Source organism: Ascaphus truei, chromosome 6 (assembly GCF_040206685.1).
Source record: "Ascaphus truei isolate aAscTru1 chromosome 6, aAscTru1.hap1, whole genome shotgun sequence".
NCBI lineage: Eukaryota > Metazoa > Chordata > Amphibia > Anura > Ascaphidae > Ascaphus > Ascaphus truei.
The window spans coordinates 66,533,951-66,555,765 of record NC_134488.1 but is presented as its reverse complement, the minus strand read 5'-3'; the positions used below and the strand labels follow the sequence as shown (position 1 = coordinate 66,555,765).

At 47.9% G+C, this 21,815-nt stretch overlaps 2 protein-coding genes across 5 annotated transcripts; both read left to right on the top strand.

Moving 5' to 3' along the window:
* The first annotated feature begins 2,828 nt into the window (after nt 1–2,828).
* On the top strand, nt 2,829–9,476 carry TMEM39B (transmembrane protein 39B). Of its 2 annotated transcripts, none has more exons than XM_075604672.1 (9): nt 2,829–2,986; nt 3,757–3,950; nt 4,602–4,821; nt 5,142–5,225; nt 5,314–5,468; nt 5,762–6,107; nt 7,317–7,504; nt 8,585–8,705; nt 9,143–9,476. In XM_075604672.1, exons 2-9 carry the CDS (start codon nt 3,823–3,825, stop codon nt 9,377–9,379), a joined length of 1,479 nt encoding a protein of 492 aa, XP_075460787.1. In that variant the 5' UTR covers nt 2,829–2,986; nt 3,757–3,822; the 3' UTR covers nt 9,380–9,476. The 2 variants fall into 2 exon arrangements, with proteins under 2 accessions (XP_075460787.1, XP_075460788.1); XM_075604673.1 differs by having other exon boundaries at nt 2,836–2,986; nt 3,781–3,950.
* Nucleotides 9,477–11,205: 1,729 nt separating this feature from the next.
* On the top strand, nt 11,206–21,502 carry KPNA6 (karyopherin subunit alpha 6). Of its 3 annotated transcripts, XM_075604671.1 has the most exons (15): nt 11,223–11,334; nt 12,286–12,342; nt 13,034–13,167; nt 13,684–13,776; nt 14,012–14,114; nt 14,549–14,643; nt 14,870–15,001; nt 15,314–15,402; nt 15,652–15,751; nt 16,035–16,198; nt 16,799–16,877; nt 18,536–18,661; nt 19,507–19,638; nt 19,740–19,914; nt 20,184–21,502. In XM_075604671.1, the coding sequence occupies exons 3-15, from the start codon at nt 13,039–13,041 to the stop codon at nt 20,369–20,371; spliced, it is 1,605 nt and encodes a 534-aa protein (XP_075460786.1). In that variant the 5' UTR covers nt 11,223–11,334; nt 12,286–12,342; nt 13,034–13,038; the 3' UTR covers nt 20,372–21,502. The 3 variants fall into 3 exon arrangements, with proteins under 3 accessions (XP_075460785.1, XP_075460784.1, XP_075460786.1); XM_075604670.1 differs by lacking the exon at nt 12,286–12,342 and having other exon boundaries at nt 11,206–11,334; nt 14,015–14,114; XM_075604669.1 differs by lacking the exon at nt 12,286–12,342 and having other exon boundaries at nt 11,206–11,334.
* Nucleotides 21,503–21,815: the final 313 nt, after the last annotated feature.

The following is a 21,815-nucleotide window of genomic DNA, read 5'->3' as shown; positions in this document are numbered from 1 at the left end:
AAGGAGGTAGTAGGGTCAGGTTTGGGAGGAAGTATGAGCATAATCTCAAGACTTTTTGTATCTTTATTATCTGAGGTAGTATGTTGTGAGGCAGGCGGAGATTTGGACTTATCCATTGCATTGTTTAACATAAGATTAAAATCTCCTACAATGATAAGTAGTTCTAGAGGCATTAGGGGCATAGATATACCTAATGTGACATAGGATCCTAATAGTTTGCTCACCAGGATACAGTATCTGCCATCTTTATCAGATCTCAATAATTCTTTATCAAAGATCATATTGTTAGATAATGTATACAACAAAAGACAGGGGAGCCCAATGCTACATCCAATTGACAAAACATATATGGTAATAAGTATAAAGTTAAATACTTCAATAATAATATTTTTTTGGTTATTAAGTTAAACCCTCTGTGAGGACCGAAATGTCGGTATGTGTGCCACGTACTTCAATACAGCTTTTTTTAACTACTACCTTTGTGTGCTGTCTCGTTTTTCCTGCACGGCTCTCCAGTGAAAACATATACACACATACATATAAACATACACACATACATATACATACATAGGTGTGTGTGGTGGGTGTTGGGGTTTGAGCTTGCTGGGAATGTGTGTGTTAGGTCAGTGGTTCCCAAACTTTTTCGGTTCAAGGCAAGTCATTGAGTGAGCCACCTGTGCTGAAGCAGGGATATCCTTAAAACCTGACATGTTGGTGGCCCTTGAGGACCGAAGTTGTCAATTTAGGAAATAAAACTGCCTTAGTGGATCCATAACTGAAGGGTTTGATGCCCTGCATTGGGATACAGTAGGAATATAACCATTGGGGTAATTGGAAGGGACAATTTATGTGGAAACCATACACAGACCAGTAGGGGGATACCACATTCTAGTATCGAGGTTCGCTGTCTGGAAACGCAGCCTCGACCGGCTCAATGCCACTATTAATGAGCCACTGTAAGGAAAGCAGAAATGTACAAGAACACTTCTATAAAACACCTTCAGAGACTTAAAATACTGGGCAGTAATTAATGTAAAAGAAATACAGGACAGTGGAAACTTTCAGTATCATTATGGACATGTAGTAATATAGTTTACTAGCTATATATATATATATTTACCGCATTGAAGTCTATATCATAGATAACTGTTAAAAACAAAATTAAATCTTCACTATTACGTGAGGTGCAGCACCGTATGTGTATAAAACTTATTAAAGTATAAAAAGAGGACAGGAGATATGAGGACGGGAGCAACAGCATATATTTTACTTCTGCATACAAGGGAACATACCCACATATAGTTAATGCAGGCTGGGCTCGAGTGTATGTCGTTTTGTTCTTTGTTGGCAAAGTAATAATGAGGCCATCATTGGTCAAACAGATAAACAGAAGCAGCTGATAAATTCAGTATTCCCGGAGAAAAGCAAAACACTTCCTTTTCACAAGATTCAAATAAGTAAAACATTGACATTGACACCGACTAAATATTTCTATGGAGAACTCCTACCTCACACCTCTAAGACATCAGACCTTGCTATCCTCCTCTCCCTCTAAGGGCTGTTATATTTGTATAGAAGCACTGACTAACCTCAGCCATCGATAACTGCCATGCGCACGCACGGCGTAGCACGTGGCCACACTATATAACAGCCCTTGTATTCTGTATACTATACTGTAACTATCCCGCATGGATAGCCTTTTTGTTGGTCCAGAATGTCAATATTTCTGATACTTGAGGTGACATCTCTGCAGAAGTCAGCATTGGGTGCCTGAGGCTGCATCCATAGAGGGTACAGCCGTGCGGAGGCTGAGGTAAAGCGGGTTCTTTCCCTGGCCTCAGTACGCGCGCCGTCCGGGGGCGAACCGCTCACGTGACCGCCCTCTCGCGTGAGAAATCAGTTTTGACTGATTTCACGCACATCGCGCGCCCCCTCCCACTTCCGCGCGCACGCTGTATAGACGCAATCACTGCCTTTAGGCAGTCTGATCGCTCAGCGTGCGGACGCGCGGTCTGCCCCTGTATGGACGCAGCCTTGTGACCGGAGCGACGACCATTTAGCAAAATATCTGGTTATTGGCCTGTCGACGCATGAACTGCCTGGATATTTGTCTGGGTGTTGTCCCATGGACTAAAGACACACACACTGTGTGTGTATATATTGAACCTTCCACTGTGCCTGTGCTCACGTAGGGATGTGAAACTTGGACACAAAATGCGGAGATAATTCAGACGTTTAAGACAACTCAAAGAAGTGTGGAGAGATGTATCCTGGGTATTACCAAGTGCAACCCAAGTAATTTGTGAATTTGGCTGCAGCAAATTGTAGACGCAATGCGGGGGCGTGGCGGATGCGTCACGATGCTGGTTCGCCCTCATTGGCTGAACCCGCTGACGTCACTCGACAGCCGCATGAAAATACTAAATTTGTTGTATTTTCAAAACGTTGCCGCGTCAACGCGCCTCTTTGCCGGCAGGCACTGGGGTAACTTGCATAGCCCACTATAGAAAGAGTGCTTGCCGGGCGCGCGCATGCACGCAGCGACACGGCACCATAATCTCAGCCTAAGAGAGATTCAAGGACCAAGACTATGACCAAAGGTAAGATCGGAGGATGAAATCAGAACATTTGTGGGTGCAACATGGACAAGAGAGGCTTGTACCCTCAGTGCCTGGAAGATCATTAAGGAGGCCTTCATCCAGCAGTGGTTCATGATGATGATGGTGATGATGATTGATGATGATGATGATGATAGCTAGCCAATCCCCTCTGTCCTTGGCCCCGCCTCTCCATCTGGCAAGACACATGGTCTGCCTGCGCATGCTCAGTGGCTTATAGCCTTCCCCGTGTCATGCCCTGCCTCCATGTCGTCGTGCATGCGTCTGACCTAATCACGCCCAGCGCAAACCCCGCCCCTTCAACCGGGCCCTCTCTGCGCGCCCCCGTACCTCCCTGACACAGTGCGCGCTCCCGCAGGACAGCAGTGGTAAGTGACCGGCAGCGCGGGGCCGCGCCCGGGGGATACGGGGAGGGAGGCGGAGGCTGGGGAAATTGGAGCCTGTTACCTCCAGGGGGAGGGGCAATGACTGTCTGTTATCCCGGGGGAGGGGCAATTACTGCCTGTTACCCAGTAAGGAGTTAACATCAGTCTATATATCACTGATCTATAACCCCCTCCTGGGTGTCTTCTTGCTTTATACCACTCCTGGGGGTGAAATATCCCAAGGATGACCCACCTCTTGGGTCATTGCCTTATACCACTCCTGGGGGTGATATGTTCCAAGGGTGCCACATTGCATTATACCACTCCTGAGAGTGATATATCCTAAGGATGCCATCTTCTGGGTGCTTTGCTTTGCTTTACCACTACTGAGGGTGATAAAATCCTTGGATTCTCCTTCCTGGTGTCTGGGTGTATTAAACTACTCTTGGTGGTGATATATGCTGAGGATGCTCCTCCTGTGTGCTTTATTGCTTTATACCACTCTTGGTGATATATCCTGAAGGTGGCCCTCTCCTGTGTGCTTTATTATATTGTACCATTCCTGGGGGTGTTATATCCTGAGGGTCACCCCCATTAGATGCCTTATATCACTCTTGGGGGTGTTAAACTGAGGCTGACCCTTCCTGGGTGCCTTAATGCCTCTGCCCCTCTGGGCTATATAACTGGGGCAGCTGTAAATATGTCTGTGTTTCCTGTAATAGAGCGTGTTGTGTTTGCATGTGTGTCATACTCTGTCTTGCTTTATACTGCAGCATGCCGGTCTCCCACACATGCAGGAGCAGTGACCTCACTGGCTGGGACAGGAGTTGAGCCCAGACATGGCCGGCGGACGGAGGGGCCCTAACAGGACGTCCTACTGCCGGACCCCCCTTTGTGACCCGGGAGCAGCGGGGGGCCCTATGCATGGGGGGGCCTCATCTGTCAGTGGAATGAGATCTCGTGCCAGGTACAGCTAGCTACTCACTGAAACCTGCACTCAACCCTGAGCTGCCCTTGGGCCTGCAGTGCCTGATTGCATTTATACCACTCCACGTAATGTAACCTGAAGTGGTAACCTATATACTCTCATTTGTAACCCTACCTTGAGTGCCTTATTGCAGGTACTACTGCTAAGAGCGCTGATATAACATATATATCATTCCTTACAGAGTGCCTTATTACATTTCTAGCGCTTCTGTGTGTGGGTAACTCTTTCCTCCTTGGGATAAAGGAGTATCTTAGTGGTTAATGGCGGATTTGAAGCGAGTAATTCCGGGTTGAATCCCAGTTTCAGCTTCTTGTCTCAGAGTTCTATAAGAAAGCAATGTTATTACGTGTATTAAGTGTCAAATGCGGAGCTGAGGCTTCACTTTACTGCCCCTGCACAACACAACAACTGACCTGTCGTTTCAAAACAAGGGTAAATGTCAGACTGGTGGTGCTTTGCAGGTCTGTGTGGAAGGAGGGATACGTTTGAGTTTGATTTACTGGGCAGAAGAGCTTACAATCTCATTAACTTTCTCATTCTTTCCATTCTCTTCCTCAACCCCTCGCTCTCTTTCATTTCATCCACCTCTCTCCCGCCCTCCTTCTCGCCCCCACTCTCTTCCTTTCCCAGGAGTAGCTCTGGCACAGGCCTGTCCAGTCCCCCGCTGGCTGCACAGAACGTGCTCCCCCTGCGACACTGTAAGATCCCGGAGCTCCCCGTGGAGAGAAACCTCTTGTTTGAGCTGCAGCTATTTTTCTGTCACCTCATTGCCCTGTTCGTGCACTACATCAACATCTACAAGACCGTCTGGTGGTATCCACCCTCGCACCCCCCCTCACACACCTCCCTGGTGAGTGCCAAGCACACTGGGAACTTGGGAAAGGTGCTAAGGTGCCGTCCAGCTTCACAACAATGGTTTTAGCCTGTGATGTTTTAACGTTTGCGTTTCAATCCCATGTAACTTCTTGGCACTGTACAGTAGCACAAATATCACAAGACTTACAGAACATGCAGTCGTTCCAAAGTGGAAGTGATTAGGGTTATGTCTGTTTTTAACCCATTTGGGCCTGTATAAGAGATGCATTGCAAGCTGCTCTAGTGGTTTAATAGCCTGAGACCAGGACAGCACTTCTTTTAATCCCTGTCCTGCTGCCCTCTCCTTCCTTGCAGAACTTCCACCTAATTGACTTCAACGTGTTGACTCTCACCACCATTGTGCTGGCGAGGAGGCTGATCGGAGCCATTGTGAAGGAGGTGAGCACGACACATTGGGGGGGGAGGGGGGGAAGAGAAGGGTGGTAGAACAAAGCTCACTATCTGTGCCCCCCTAATCTGCCCGCAGGCCTCACAAGGCGGGAAGCCCTCGCTGCCACACTCGCTTCTCCTCGTGGTCACGCGTTTCGCGGTGCTGACGGGCACGGGCTGGAGTCTGTGTCGCTCCATTATCCACCTGTTCAGGACACACTCCTTCCTGAACCTGCTGTTCCTGTGCTACCCGTGAGTGTGTGAGAGCACGGACAGGCATGCTGCCAGCAACGTGCACACAATTACACTGCATATACACTACACACACTACATGTACACACACATTGCAAGCACACTGCATGTACTTACACACAATACATGCAACATATGTACAATGTGCAGCTACATCCAATATGCAATAACCCATCTGTCTCTGCGGGATCTGTGTATATGGGATTGTCTGTGTCACCCTAGAGACAGTAACTCTGTAGAGTCGGTGTGTACGGGACAGTCTGTCACCCAGTAACCCCCTGTGTCCTCCCCAGGTTCGGTATGTACATCCCCTTCCTGCAGCTGAGCTGTGACTTCCGCAAGTCTGGTCTCTTCTCCCCCATGTCCGGCCTGGGCCCCCGCGAAGGGGGAGAGCTGGGCTCCTCGGAGCGGGGAGGCCGGGACTACCTTACGGTCCTGCAGGAGACGTGGAAGCAACACACACGGCACATGTACAGCGTGGAGCCCCTGCCCACACACGCCTGCTGTCTGTCCCCAGACCTCATCCGCAGCGAGGTGCATTACCTGAAGCTGAACTTCAACTGGAGGGTTCGGGAGGTGCTGCTCAGCGCCATGCTCTCTGCCTACTATGTGGCCTTCGTACCCGTGTGGTTTGTGAAGGTACCAGCTGCCAACAACATGGGGAGGACACATTACCTCCTCCATCGTTTGTAACTCATTGTAAAGGGATTCAACCAATGTCCCCCATCTCCCCCCGGCGGGGCTCATTATGGTTCAAAGGGGGGCTGAGTGATAGCAGAGATATTTGCATTGTGAGAATTACAGAAGGTGGAAAAAGGAGATTATAGAGTGATAAAAAGAGAGCGATAGATGGCAGTTTACCTGCACCAATAACCCAGTTAATATGCACAGTTATGTGGAATCCATAATTGGGATGTTTTGGGGGACCCTGCCCCACTCTTTGGTCATCTTACTTTTTGCAGTGATTACAGAATTGGGGTGCTAAAAGGAAAAAAGTTGTTGGGGCGGGGGAGGCCTTTTCTTGAAAATATTGGATTAAACATACAGGACTCTGACCATGAGAGATGAATAATACATTCAGCAGGAGCACAGCTGGGGCGTTGCAATATCAAAGCAACTGGCATCCTGAGTCACAACTCTACATTACGACCTGCAAGTCCTAAGCACTGTTAACCATTTGCTGTCCGTTAGTTCATCAGCAGTTGGCTTTTTAGTTTATCTGTTGGCTAAGAAGTGAATACGCTGTCACTTCGGCCTTGCAGATCACTGTACACACCTTGTAATCTTCATCTTGTGTATCCAGTTATCAGATGTGTGCGTGGTTCCTGCAGGTTTGGTTCTACACATAAGTCTGCGAGGCTCTGTCCACATATAGTGTACAGCTGCATAAACCCTTTGTCACCGACTGTTTCTCATCTCTGCATTCTCTTTAACTTGCTGCTTCAAACCAGATGAAAATCATTAACATAAGAAAAACAGGAAGTTCAGCAACAGCTAAAGATTTACAGGGTTATTAAATAAAGTCTCCCGCCTGCAAAACTAAGGAATCCTACACCTTTATATGGGGAGTTTATTCTTCAATGGATGTGCTTCTGATATTGCCCCAGTTTTGTAGCCAGGAAATTTGGATATATAGAAGTTTATGTCCATGCTTCTGTCACGCGTGTAACTGCCTGTGAACAGTGTTTCAGTGCTTCTATCGCCTGTCACTTGTCCTGTGACCTGTATGTGTCATTGCTCCAACCTCGTGTGTGTCTCTCGCTGCTTCTGTATGAGTCACTGATCCTGTCACCTGTGTCTCCCTGCCCCTGTGCTCTGTGTCACTATCTCTCTTTTCCCCCTGCACAGAGCACACAATATTATGATAAGCGCTGGTCCTGTGAGCTCTTCCTGCAGGTCTCCCTCAGCACATCAGTCATCCTCACTCAGCACCTGCTGCCCGCGCGATACTGCGACCTCATGCACAAAGCAGCCGCTCACCTGGGCTGTTGGCAGAAAGTGGACCCCGCACTGTGCTCCAACGTGCTGCAGCATTCGTAAGGGAATCTCATTGTGTCGCACCCTCACACAGACACATGCGTGCACACACAGAAGCATGTAGGAAGGCGGTCACGCACATACACACGTACAGACGCACACAGTCACATGATTCGGTGCTGAGAGATCGCTCTAATATCCAAGGTAGCAGCCTGAGGCCCAGCGCAAAGGAGGACTTTTTCTATAATACAGCACCCTGAGTTATTCAAACCTGAGGGACATAGATTCAAATCTCTGGAGGATCAGCTCAGTGAGACAACACAGATTATTGAGGAATGTCCGCACATCTCTGCCATAAAATCCTGTGTTATGGCTCCTTATCCTTAAAGAGAAGGATTACCTCATTTACTGAATATTTAAGCTGGTGCCAATATGTTGCATAGTGAACGAGCTGAATCAGTAATGTAGTAACTGACAGTGAAGTCAGTGAACCTGGTACAAGTCTGTCACCTCTTCTTGTGACCCCAGACCAGTCACTTTCCCTCTCAGTGGCCCAGGCTCATGGTGCCTGCAAAATGTTATATACAGGGCTACGAACGGTTTCAGCACCCTATAAGAAAACACCATGATTATATTATGATTACTGCTGTAGCAGTGATGGGCTCAGTAAGAATAAATACAGTTTGCTCCCCTTTACTTGTCTTTTTATAAGCTCTGTCCCCCAGATTAACTGTGTGTAGCTTTGTTCACAGAATAAGGTAAAACACAGGCACTTTCCGATACGCACACACCCGCTTACTGCCAAAGTCAGGTACACACACGCGCACTGCCAAAGTCCGGTACACGCACTGCCAAAGTCCGGTACGTGCACACGCATGCCCTGTCAAAGTCTGGTACGCACACACACACTGCCAAAGTCTGGTACGCACACACACACACTGCCAAAGTCTGGTACGCACACACACACTGCCAAAGTCTGGTACGCACACACACACACTGCCAAAGTCTGGTACACACACACGCTGCCAAAGTCTGGTATGCACACACACAAACAGCCAAAGTCTGGAACGTGCACACACAGATACACATGCAGGTGTGTCCATGAACCCTTGCAATACGTGGCTATGTTTTTTTGGCAGGTGGATGGAGGAGTGCATGTGGCCACAGGGGGTGCTGGTCAAGCACAACAAGAATGTCTACAAAGCAATTGGTCACTACAATGTGGCCGTCCCCTCTGACGTGTCTCACTTCCGCTTCCATGTAAGTCTGACTGGGAACAGGGAACTACAAAACCAGCTTCATATGTGGAGGGGGGAGAAGTAAAGCAGAACTACAGCTTCTTGTGCAGGGAGTGTGTATGTTTGGGGAGAGAGGGGGGGAAAGCCAGAGCTCTGCAGCTCCATGTGCTAAGTGTTGGAGATAATGAGTTAAACGCAGGGTTTAGACTCTCTGCAGCTCCCTGGCTGGGAGTGGGAAAGAACAGAGGTGAAGTTATTAATGTTTCCTCTGTTTATTCTCACGCCCACCCCAGAGAACTGCAGAGATGCAGCACCAAAGCAATGTTTCACAGTGCTGAGCACCCAGTGTTTTCAATATGTTTTTGTTATTATTATGTATATTTATCATATCCATGTATTAATGATGATCATCTATTGTTAAGTAACCCACCTGGTCTGATTTTTCTCTGGTGTCTCCAGTTTTTCTTCAGTAACCCGCTGCGGGTCCTGAACTTTTTAATGGCGCTGGAGGGAGCTCTGATCTTTTACCAGCTCTACTCCCTCCTGTTCTCGGAGAAGTGGCATCACACCATCTCCTTGGCTCTCATCCTCTTCAGCAATTACTATGCCTTCTTCAAGCTGCTACGTGACCGCATCGTGCTGGGCAAAGCATATTCCTACACGGGCAGTTCGGAGCCAGAACAGAAGTTGAACTGATGCCCCCGTACCCTCCCTGCTCCAGAACTGTGTATTTTTGTTACAATTGCTTTGTTTTTGTGTAATTAAAAGGAAGAGCATATTTTTGTACTCTTGACATTTTGTATGTGTGTTTATTACATGCTGGGGGGGGGGGGGGGGGGTACAGGCTATGTGGGATGATCCTCCGATCTCCCAGGACAGGTTCAGCCAGGCCTGGTATTATAGTGACCTCACAGCTCTGTTTATCTGGGTCAGACTGAGCCAAATGTGGCATTTTATATTGTGACTCTACAGCTATGTTTATCTCTGAGATATAGATGTAGACGTATCTGTACCATGTTAGCCGAGCTTAATAATCAAAAATGAATAGACTATACCGTTCTGTGGCTAACGAAATGCTTTTATTTGTGCGAGCTTTCGAGATACCCTGATCTCTTGTTCCGGCGGTGTTACATTGGATAAAGCAAGAGAGGTTTTTACTCAAAAACAGTGCATCTTGGAATGTTATCCGTGACTGAAACCTATCCCTCCCCCCTGTGCAGTATGCGATTTACATCTTAAGTCATACATTGTATACTGCACATGGGGGAGGGATAGGCCTCAGTCACAGATACATTCCAGGATGCACTGTTTTTAAGTTAAACCCTTTTTTTGCTTTATCCAATGTAACACTGCCAGAAGAAGAGATCAGTGTATCTCGAAAGCTCGCACAAATAAAAGCATTTAGTTAGCCACAGAACGGTATTGTCTCGTAAACAAAATGATCACACGTAGTGGGTTAAACGTATCAGCAGAGGGGTAGTTGCTGCTCGGTAAAAGTAATTGATAAGTCAGTGAAGATCACAAAAAGTGATCAAAAATACCGGCACAGCACTAGAAGAACCAAACAATACAGGTTTATTTAGTCCAACATGTAGACAGACGTGTGTACATGTTGGACTAAATAAACCTTTATTGTTTTGATCTTCTAGTGCTGTTGCGGTATTTTTTATATATTTTTTAATTCATGTTCTGTTTCCGGGGCCAGGCTGATTGAGCTGCCTGAGCTGAAGCAGGGAAATCCATAAAAGCTGGCCTGAATGTGGCCCTTGAGGACTGAGTTTGAGGCACCTGATCTAGAGGATATATCACAGGAAGGGGTTAATAGAGCGATGCTCTGCAGTTTATAACAGGAAGGGTTACTAGAGTGATGATCTGCAGTATATAACAGGAATAATTAGGGGTTAATAGAGCGATGAACTGCAGTATATAACAGGAAGGTGTTAATAGAGCGATGTTCTGCAGTATATAACAGGAAGGAGTTAATAGAGCGATGCTCTGCAGTCTATAACAGGAAGGGGTTAATAGAGTGATGCTCTGCAGTATATAACAGGATGGGGTTAATAGAGCGGTGATCTGCAGTATATAACAGGAAGGGGTTAATAGAGTGATGTTCTGCAGTATATAACAGGAAGGGGGTAATAGAGTGATCTTCTGCAGTATATAACAGGAAGGGGTTAATAGTGATGCCCTGCAGTATATAACAGAAAGGTGTTATTATAGCGACGTGTTGCAGTTTTTAGCAGGAAGGCATTATTAGTGCATTGCTCTGCCGTATATAGCAGAAAGTGTTAATAGAGCAATTCTGTGCCGTATAGAGCGGGAAGGTGTAAATATAGTGATGATCTGCAGTATATAGTACTGCTGAGGTTAGTGGAGCAATGTTCTCCAGTATATAGCAGTGAAGTTGGTAATTGAGTGATGCTCTATAGTTCTCCCCCTTATGTGGTCCTGGCCCTTTAACCTTTTGACGCGCCCGCACAGCCCCCGGTGACGCGCACGCACAGCTCCCGGTGACGCGTACGCACAGCTCCCGGTGACGCGCACGCTTGTTCCGCGCCTTCCTAATAGTTTGTCCCCCGGCGGCCTCCGTCTGTCAGACATATTGTCCCAGAGGAGCCGGGAGAGACCCTGACACACCGGGGACAGCATGGGTGAGAGAGGGGACAGCTAATATATCCCAGGTGGTAGGAAAGAATACACAACCAGAGGCAGCACGGGCAACAGAGAGGCAGATCCAATCCCCACGGGTGGGAGACAGTGACCCCGCCCTAGTTACCCCTCTATAGGGAGGTGTGTGTGTGTGTGTGTGTGTGTGTGTGTGTGTGTGTGTGTGTGTGTGTGTGTGTGTGTGTGTGTGTGTCATGAGGGGTAGATATATATCTATATCGATATAGACCTGTCTAAGACATGCAAATGGGCACACAGTAATATTTATTTATATATATATATATATATATTTTTTTTTTATATATGGGTTTTTTTCAGGCAAAAGGTCACACGGTGTGCTCATTTGCATGTCATTTCCCATAATACCTTGCTGCAGAGGAAGCACTGTATGCTAGGTGATAATGGTGAAAGGCAGGGTTGCAGACCTGTTTTAAGATATGTGAATGTGCCCACACGTAATCTTTTTATATGCTATACGGTGCAGGTTTCTTGTTGCCCTTTTCACCCTCCATAACTTAAAATGTGATTGTGTGTGTCTATATATATATATATATATATATATATATATATATATTACTTTGTTTTGGGTTGCAGCGCTCAACGCTTAACATGGAGTCTGGGGTGGACGTGCTTCCACAAAATCCTAACACACCTGCGCATATTAGACTGTAACCTCTGTGGGACAGGTGCTTCACTTGTTATATGTGCACCTCTCAACCCTGTAACGCCTGATATGTCGTCAATTGCAGCTCTATATAGAAATAGATAGCCCTGGACGGGCTGTGTTTTTCTTGTGTTCGTCATATGCAACTTTTTATACGATTTCTACAGCGATTCTAACTTGTCTTTAGTTGTTGTCTTTAAACCTCCTTTATGGATCCTTGGTGAGAGCCTCCCTCTGTGGGACATGAACACTAACCCTATTTTTTTTGTAGGATAAGTGTGTATCTGCATCAAAGTACAACTTGATGCCATATTTAACTTGCATCGGGGTGAGCTGCTCTCCTTATACATATTATAACGTAAATCTGTTTACAGCTACTGGTTCAAAGAGGGAAGGATTATAAAAACATTTATATAATATTATTATTATTATTATTATTATTAATAATCAGACCATCCATTAGATAATGTTTTAGATCTTTCAAAATGACTACACCACAATAAAATAATGACCTTTTATTTCCTGTAGCTTTTTTTCTCCCAGTGGACCTCAGTGCGCTTCACAATGACAATTTAGCACACGGGATCCAGCGTTGTACATAGACATTTGCAGCTGCCCCATACAGTTTATGTATTGGTGTCTGACGGAGATCGCGCCTTGCACTGTGACTTTTTAACCTGGGCTCCCCTGCCACTCCTTCAGTGTGAACATTGTGCCAGTATTTATACCATTATGTACCCTACATATTTGTATTGCCTTTGCATAGAAGTGCGTCTCAGTGTGAAAAGTTGCTTTTACAGTAGCTGACTGAGCAACTGCAAAGGAATTAGCAGTAGCAGAGGGTCAGTGGCCCATCATAGGCTGGGTTTGATCCCGGGTGCTCGAGGTTATAAGCTTGGCTATAGAGTATATTTGGTGCTGTGCTGAATTATGTTACTTTCACACTTTGAGTGGGTTAGGAGGTCTTTCCTGCTCCCTGCACATAATAGAAGGTTGTTAACAGGCTGTGTGTGTTGCAGACACCATGGCGAGCCCGGGGAAGGACAACAGCCGCATGAAGAGCTACAAGAACAAAGCTCTGAACCCGGAGGAGATGCGCAGGAGGCGCGAGGAGGAGGGGATTCAGCTTCGCAAGCAGAAGCGGGAGCAGCAGGTATATACCAGTGATGTCTTTGCAATTTAGTGATGTCATGATGAAGCTAACACGGGGAGAGTAAAGTCTGAGCTGCGGCAGAGATATACATGGAGGAGAATACATGGAGGGAGCCTGGCACAGCCAGAGCTAGCTGGGGTTGAGATACAGTTTGTCCCTTACACCGCAGAGTCATATGGAGGGATATATGGCCATCAGGTCATACAAACATAGTACCCTGTGTACTGGACTGTTATTGGAATACATATCCTTCACAAATTCTAGCCTACATATCCTATCTGTCTATATGTGTCTGTAACGAGCCTGTGTATATATGTATATAGTGTGTGTGTGTGTGTGTGTGTGTGTGTATATAACTAGTCTGTCATGTATAACTGGTCTCTCTAGTTTATAAATGGTCTCCTCTATTGTGTGTGTGTGTTTGATCTATCTCTTCAGTTTTTGTGTAATGTCCCTACTCTCTCTAGTAGGTGTGTAATGTATGTGTAACCAGTCCCTGATGTCTCCCCCATGCAGCTATTTAAACGCAGAAATGTGGAGTTGGGCCCTGAAGATTCTCTGTTTGATGGGCCCCTCATGGACTCTTACGTCAGCTCCACGACTGTTGGGGTACGTCCTGCACTGAGGAGGCTGATCAGAATTGGGGTAGTAGACTGGGGGGAGGGAAGGGCTTTATCATTAAAGAAAGGGTTGACACAGAGCTCAGGCTCTGTATTGTTTGACGCAGATATACTCACTGCATGTGTCTCGCTCTCTGGACTTTCTCACTTCTCTCTTTCTGTGCTTCACCTGCTCTCCCTCTTCCCTGCCTTTTCCTACTCTGTGCTCTGCCTGGTCACCTCAGCAGGACAGTGTCATTACCCGGGAGATGGTTGGCATGCTGCTCTCTGATGACCCTGACCTGCAGTTGGCCACAACACAAAAGTTCCGCAAGCTGCTGTCTAAAGGTGAGAAAGAGGGGGGGGGGGGCATCCTGCCTGTGTCAGGATGGCGGAGTTGGGGCTGCCTGTGTCAGGTGCAGCCAACTGTGGGCCTTTAACACCTACCTCACCCACTCCAGAAATGTAACTTGGGGCAGAGCTGAACAGATCGCTCCTGGTGCAGACTCCTCGCTCACAGGCTGTGGGAGCAGTGTCTCCCTCTCCCCATGTGCCTGTGTTAATATTTTATATTTATATTCACTACGGGGACCTCTAAGAATGAGAATCTGATAAGTCATAGCTCTGACTAGCATCATTGTTCACAGTCCACGGACTCCCCCTCCTACTATTTTGTTTGAGCAAAAAATGACAAAAGCTGGCACTTGGTGTTGAGCCATTTTCCCCACTTCAAAGGCAGATAACTACCAGGGAACTACATAACTCGCCTCTTCGTGTTTCAGAACCAAACCCCCCTATAGACGAGGTGATAAACTCTCCAGGAGTGGTGGAAAGATTCGTGGAGTTCCTGAAAAAGAGCGAAAACTACACGCTACAGGTGGGGAGCAGGATTTTGGAGGGCTCGGGGGGAAGGTAAATGGGTGGCAGCGCTGGGTGGTTCCTGGGTTTGTGCGTAAGTGAAGGATCAGGATTTCGGTGGGTGGAGCATGTGACGTGGATGATGAGTGCGATGAAGGTGCGGGGAGTGCAGGATTCTGGAGGAGGTGTCGGGTGGGTGGCAGTGTGTGAACCAGTGAGTGACTCCCCTCCCTCTCTGCCGGCAGTTCGAAGCAGCCTGGGCCCTCACAAACATTGCGTCCGGGACCTCGCAGCAAACCAAGTTCGTGATTGAGGCCGGAGCAGTGCCAATCTTCATCCAACTGCTAAACTCAGACTATGAGGATGTGCAGGAGCAGGTCTGACTGTCCCCATGTCCACCAGCCCTCATCCTCTGTGCACCCCATCCTCCGTGACCCCCTTCCCCCCCAAGATGCTCTGGTCATTTCTATTCCTTTGCCCTCCATGGTCCTGTGTATCTATTGACATCTGCTCCCTGTCCTTATGTGCCCTTTTCTCTCCCTCTCTCTCGACTCAGTATGTCTTCTTACCCCTTTGTGACCCCACACTGCACCCTTTTGTGGGTACCCCCATCATTCTGTTGTCCCCCAGTGTATGGACCACCCCTTGGTTGTGACCTCGCTGTCCTTTCCTCTCTCGGTTTGTGCCAGGCTGTCTGGGCCCTGGGGAACATCGCAGGTGACAGCTCCGTGTGCAGAGACTATGTGCTGAACTGTGACATCCTCCCCCCTCTGCTCACGTGAGTGTGTGTGTGTGTGTGTGTGAGAGGGAGCACGGGAAAGGGAGAGACAGGGGAGGTTTCAGGTCTTCAGAGAAGGAAAGGGATACTAGGCAAGAAGGCATTTAGGGGTTGGGTTCGTATTGGGGACATGCAATAGGACACCACAGCGAACTACTACACTGCCAGTGCAATAAGGCACTCAGGAGTAGGATATGTGTCATCTGGTGGTTACAGGGGTTCTCCACTTAATGTACCCATCTCTCGCAGGCTCCTAACCAAATCCACCCGTCTCACCATGACCAGGAACGCAGTCTGGGCCCTGTCCAACCTGTGCCGAGGAAAGAGCCCCCCTCCTGACTTTGAAAAGGTCTGCCGCACCATCTCTTCCTTTCTGTCTTTCTCCCCTCTCTCTTTTTATTTATCTTTACATTTTCCCACCTACACACTTGCGATCTTGTCTAATTTCCCCCACTGTCTCTCAGCATGCCAATACTGTCTTCATCCACTATCCCGCGCTGTCCTCTATCTCCTGCTGTATCCATATTCCCTCTCGCCAAGTGTCTGTCTGCCCGTCGTCCTCTTTCTCACTCTGTGTGCTGTCTAAGTGCCTGCCCGTGTGCTCTCTCACTCTGCGCTCTCTCACTCTCCAGGTGTCTCAGTGCCTGCCTGTGCTGTCTCGCCTGCTGTTCAGCAGTGACTCAGACCTGCTAGCCGACGCATGCTGGGCGCTCTCTTATCTCTCAGACGGCCCCAATGAGAAGATCCAGGCGGTCATAGACTCAGGAGTTTGCCGCAGATTGGTGGAGCTCTTGATGTAAGTGCAGGAGAGGGGGGTACTGACCACATTACGCAGTTAGCAGTGACAAGCTTATTCCCGGTACTATTGCTTCCAGCACTCCACATCAGGATTACAGTACATGAAAGCACTTACCCACTCATCTTTCTCTGCCTTTTGAATGTTACACACACAACTTTTTTTTTAAATTAAACCCGTTCACTGCCATAGGGGTCTCTTAACAAATGTAGTCCAAGCTCAGACCCCACAGTTAGGAGAGATCTGCCCATTCCTGTCAGCAGTGTTATAAAGCACCAACCCTTCAAACCCGCACATACATTATTTTACATTGCAATAGTCATGTGGAAAAGAGAGCGCTCTCCTCCCACACTGCTCCCCAGCTTGGAAAATCGAGCAGATCGAAGATTCACCCTCTCCCCCCCCCCCCCCCCGTATGTAACGGATTGGACGCTCATTTTTAAGTCTCACAGAGGGAAAGTGTTTATAAAATAAAGGGCTGGGTCTGTGTTGGGGGGGCAGGAAGAAGACGTTGGGAAAGGGTGTTATTTTAATCCCAGACACCTTCCTCGCACCCTCCCTGTCCTTCCGTGCAGCTAATAATCCATCTCAATCGTTCAGGCACAACGACTACAAAGTAGCTTCTCCAGCCCTGAGGGCCGTCGGGAATATCGTAACGGGAGATGATATCCAGACACAGGTGAGAAGTGTGACGCGACATGCAATGAGGCTTCTCTCTAAGCTGTTAGTGTATGGCTCATAAGACACTGGTTGGCATAAGGTAATGTCCACCTCCTCAGGCCACGTGTTATAAGACTCCTGTGTAAGCTGTTTCAGAGCCACTGCCAGGGCAATAAAGCGCTTGGTCATGCGTTCTCAAGGTGATAACATCCAGAATGAGCTATATCGTGATAACCGTCTGTTTCCGGAGTGTTTGTTGTATTGTGGAATAGTAACCGCCTGACTTATTCCCGGTTTAGATTGCACTGACCATAGAAGCAGCACTTTTACATAATTCAAGACGTGTGAAGGCTGCACTGGGGTTTTATTTTGCTCTCCTTGGGTTCAATATAAAGATCAGTAACACAGCTTTTATTCATCCGCTGTTACCATGTTGCAGTACGAGTGCACAGACCATTGTAGGGATAAGAGCACCATTCATAGGGTTTCTATCTCTGCTCCAGGAAGCTAGCTGTCTAAGATGCTGTGTAGTAGATAGAGGTGGTTGTGATCGTCACTGTTGACCAGACTTTTAACGGGGATTGCTAAATTACGCAGGTTTATTCTGTCCGGAGCCGGGGAGCAACATGTACAACCCCAAAGCAATAACTTGCCACAACTCAGGTTAAACGGGGACTCCTAAGGGCTGGGTGCTACCGGAGCCAGCTTACATAGTATGCCGCCTTGATCCATCCAGAGTATCCCAATAAACAGTAGTCGACAAATCACCAAAAAATCTAGTTGCCGAACAAAAAAAATCTACTCGCCACCTAGTACCACACGTGTGCTGCTTGGGCCAATAGGAGCTCGCCACGATGTTAAATCCACTTGCCCGGGGCGTGCAAATGTATAGATTTGTCGAACACTGCAAATAACTGGTATGACCGCCTCTCGGTCCACAGTTAGTTATACCAGTCGGTCTCTTGACACAGAGACCAGCCCAGAACAACTGTGGAACCCTGATCGGCATCGACTTGTATAGAGTCCCGGCATCCATATGGAAACCAGAGTGCCGATCAATCAGCGGAGTCCTCTCCTCTGCTGAACCAATCAGTATCCGGGGACTCGACTAGATGGACCGATCAGGGCTGTGGGCGGTGACGGTGCTGAAGGACAGCCCCTGGGGGCGGGACTTCAGGAGCATGGGAAATTGGAACTGACCAATGGGAATCGGGCCTGGGTCGTACCCGTTCCCAATTACAGCTCCATATTTCCCACATGGGTAGACGCCTGGCTGCCGGGGAGAGAACAATTCTCTGCTTTGCAGTATGTATGTCCCCAGTAGGAGGGCTCACCCTACCCCCACTTTACCATTGTCCAGAGATACTGCACCTGGCCCAACACAAAGGCTAGCCCCTGACTCGCTGTGTGCTAGCCACTCAACCATTGTTGGTGGGCCAAGCATACAATGAGTCACATGGAAATTACACAGTACTCACCAATGCATAATAAATTACTATACACAGATTATCTAACTGGGGATAATGTTGTTATGGGGTTGGCAGCCATTTTGACTCTGTAACATAGGTCTCCATCTTGACGGGTAGGAGTAACGGGACGGGCTTAACCTTTTTAATATACTGTGCCCTGCTGCCCCTACCGTCGGTGATTAAATCTGACTTTCATCCTCCCTCACAGGTGATCCTGAACTGCTCAGCTCTTCCCTGCCTCCTGCATCTTCTGAGCAGCCCGAAGGAATCTATCCGCAAGGAAGCCTGCTGGACCATCTCTAACATCACAGCTGGTAACAGAAGCCAGATACAGGTAGTCTGACCCAGTGTGTCTGACGCTCGGTGGTGACACTGGCACCAATCTGTGTTTCTTTTTCCCCTCTGTCTCTGCTCTCAAGTTTCTCACTTCATCTCTCTCTCATTTTTGTTTTTCATTCCCTTTGCTTCTCATGGATTTCTCACTCGCTTGTGTTTACCAATCCCTCTCTTTTTATCGTCTTATGGTATTCTGGAGGCCAGGGTCATGTGTAAGATGATTAGCCCAGATAGATTCAACTCGGCCCTCTTTTCAAAGCACAACAAGTTCTGTTTCTTTTCTTTACTTTATTTGGGGAAAGCAGCATAAAGACAGGCACTTGTGAAGAGATGTTGGTGTTTAGATAATGTCTCTCTGTGGGTGCTTTGTAGTTAAGGACAGGTGAAAAGGGTAATCCTGCCACTAGAGCAGTTACAGCAGGGTACTCACTCAGCCGGTGGTGAAGGTGGAAAAGGAAGTCCCAATGTATGCTGGGTAGCAAGATAGCCTGGGGACAGACCATCTGTGGGCAGAGCAGAGGGGGAGAAAGCAGACTAGCTCATTTGAGAGAGAGGCTGGGGCTGCTATAGCAACTCACTGAAATATCTAAGGGAGCCACAACATGTAGCAATAATGTTGCATTTCTGATACAGCAAGCTGCTGGGACAGGGGAAATAACGCTGTGTCTATCACACGGGCACTGTGTGTGTGCACAGGGCAAACACATGCAACTGGGAATGAGAAACTGACGGGCAGAACTGCAAGAAAGGGGGGGGGGTGAAACAGAAATGTAGTTCTTGTTCCATGACATATGGGTTTCTTCCTTTTCTCTCGTGTGTTCCTCACCTCCCTCTCTCACACAGACTGTCGCTGATGCCAATATCTTCCCTGTCCTGATCGAGATCCTACAAAAAGCAGAGTTCCGTACTCGAAAAGAAGCGGCGTGGGCCATAACAAACGCCACGTCCGGGGGCACCCAGGAGCAGATCAGGTACCTCGCGGGGGCCTGTGACACACAGATACATGCATACATATAAAAATGAATATACATAGGATCCCAGCGGGTGTACTAAAGATGTCTGCCTGCCTTAGGTACCTTGTGAACCTGGGCTGCATTAAACCCCTGTGTGACCTTCTCACTGTCATGGACTCCAAAATCGTGCAAGTGGCTCTGAACGGGCTGGAGAACATCCTGCGGCTGGGGGAGCAGGAGGCCAAGCAAGGGGGCAATGGCATTAACCCATACTGCGGGCTGATCGAAGAGGCGTATGGTGAGTCGGGGGAGCGGGCAGAGCTAGGGGAGCACATAGTAATACAGGGTCTTCTTTCACTTTACCTTCCCCCCTCCAGTGTTTCTTTAAGGGTTTCATGTGTTTCATATCCACTCCAATATTTTAATTATAGAGGGTCTCGCTTTCTCTTCCCTCCCCCCCTTCAGTATTTTGATACTGGAGCATCTACTCTGTCCCCTTCTTACCTCTCTCCTATCCAGTATTTCTTAATAGAGGGTGTTACCCCTCTCTCCTCTCCTCCCACCCAGGTCTGGATAAAATAGAGTTCCTGCAGAGCCACGACAACCAGGAGATTTACCAGAAGGCCTTTGAGCTGATCGAGCATTACTTTGGGGTCGAGGAGGACGATGCCCAGCTGGCCCCGCAAGTGGACGAATCCCAACAGCAGTACATCTTCCAGCAGGCCGAGGCTCCTATGGAGGGATTCCAGCTGTAAGGCGTTGAGCGCAGGACACTTGCAGGCCCCGTCTTCCCCTCTGGATCTGCAGGGTGAGGGGGGGGAGGGATCAGGGAAAGCAGCGCCCCGTCCGGGGTCACATTACATATTTGTTTTTCGGGACGGTTTCTCTCCCCCCTCTTACACTGTCGCTTTGTTCCTGCATAAACTGCACGAGTGGTGAAAGCAATAGTTCTAGCGGGCACTCTGTGTCTGCGTTCCCACGGGATGTGTATAAACGCCACGCACTGACCTCCTTTTGGCGCTGGAATTACTTGGCTTTGCGCAAGTTGTCTTTTTTGGGGGGCTTTGGAGGGGGAGGTGGGGTTTAAAGAAAAAAAGACCTTCAGGAATTTGAAACGCGTTACAAATAAGTGCTTCGAGCGGCTGTTTTCCCCCTCCCCCCACAGAAGTGCTTACCGGCGCAAAAGAAAATGTACATCCTTGGTTTTCTGGTTTTTTTTTTTGTTTGTTTTGAAAAAAAAGAATTAGGTATTTAAAAAAACAAAAAAACAGCAGTGCGGGCCCCTGTGCTGGGGGTGGCGAGAGTTCACAGGCAGACAGATTCCTTTACCCACTCGGTATAATGGCTGAGAGCTGCTGGTATTTATTAAAAGTTGTGGATTCCTGCTGTGTCCTGCCTGACTTTGAATGTCATTACAGCAGATCAGGAGTTAGGTTGCCGTTGGGGTGTGGGGGAGGGTATAATAAAACCAGGATGGGGGCCTAGTGGCAGCACCAGCTCCTGAGTGCCTTATTACTCTAACCCCTTCACATTGCTGCCAACTCTGGAGAGGTTAAACCACTTTAGTGCCATGGGTGCAGTGTCTGTTGATAGTATGCAGGGCAGGTCTCTGTCATTTAAGGGTGTTAAAAGAAACTGATTAAAGGGTTGGTGAAGCCTCCTCTGATGCTTTAGTTAACAGCAATGTGTTGCTCACCTGGACTAGGCAGAGCTTGCAAAGGAGACTCTCTTTTTGTGAGGGTTGCACACCCTGTTTTGTTCCACTGCTGCAGTATCACTAACACCGGGACCCTGTCCTCTCTAACGCGTCGTCGCTGTGCCCTCAGCTGGTGTGAAATGCAGAAAACGATATATCTACTTGAATTAAACAGATATTTAGCTGGGTTTTTTCCTCTTTCCCGTGACTTTGATGTTATGTAGGTTTGTGACCAAGAGGTTTAGTGTGTGTGTGTGTGTGTGTGTGTGTGTGTGTGTGTGTGTGTGTGTGTGTGTGTGTGTGTGTGTGTCATATTGGTTCCCAGTTGAACCCGCCGCACAAGACCCTGTGACGGCAGAGGCCGTTCATATTGAAGGATCGGATAATCTGAAAATGTGTGTTCTGTTCTCTGAGGATACTATGGCTCTGCATATATTTCTAGCTGGTACTACTGGTACACAGCAGCTTCATGATGGGTGATCACCATCCTACTGTTGCCTAAT

Excerpts from the sequence above, each read along its gene's own strand:
- KPNA6 (XM_075604669.1), top strand. Across the intron at positions 13,777-14,011 it reads TCAGCTCCACGACTGTTGGG|CAGGACAGTGTCATTACCCG; the intron begins GTACGTCCTGCA and ends TGGTCACCTCAG. Across the intron at positions 14,115-14,548 it reads CCGCAAGCTGCTGTCTAAAG|AACCAAACCCCCCTATAGAC; the intron begins GTGAGAAAGAGG and ends TTCGTGTTTCAG.
- TMEM39B (XM_075604672.1), top strand. The coding sequence starts at position 3,823 with ATGGCCGGCGGACGGAGGGGCCCTAACAGGACGTCCTACTGCCGGACC. Across the intron at positions 5,226-5,313 it reads TCGGAGCCATTGTGAAGGAG|GCCTCACAAGGCGGGAAGCC; the intron begins GTGAGCACGACA and ends ATCTGCCCGCAG. Across the intron at positions 7,505-8,584 it reads TCCAACGTGCTGCAGCATTC|GTGGATGGAGGAGTGCATGT; the intron begins GTAAGGGAATCT and ends TTTTTTTGGCAG.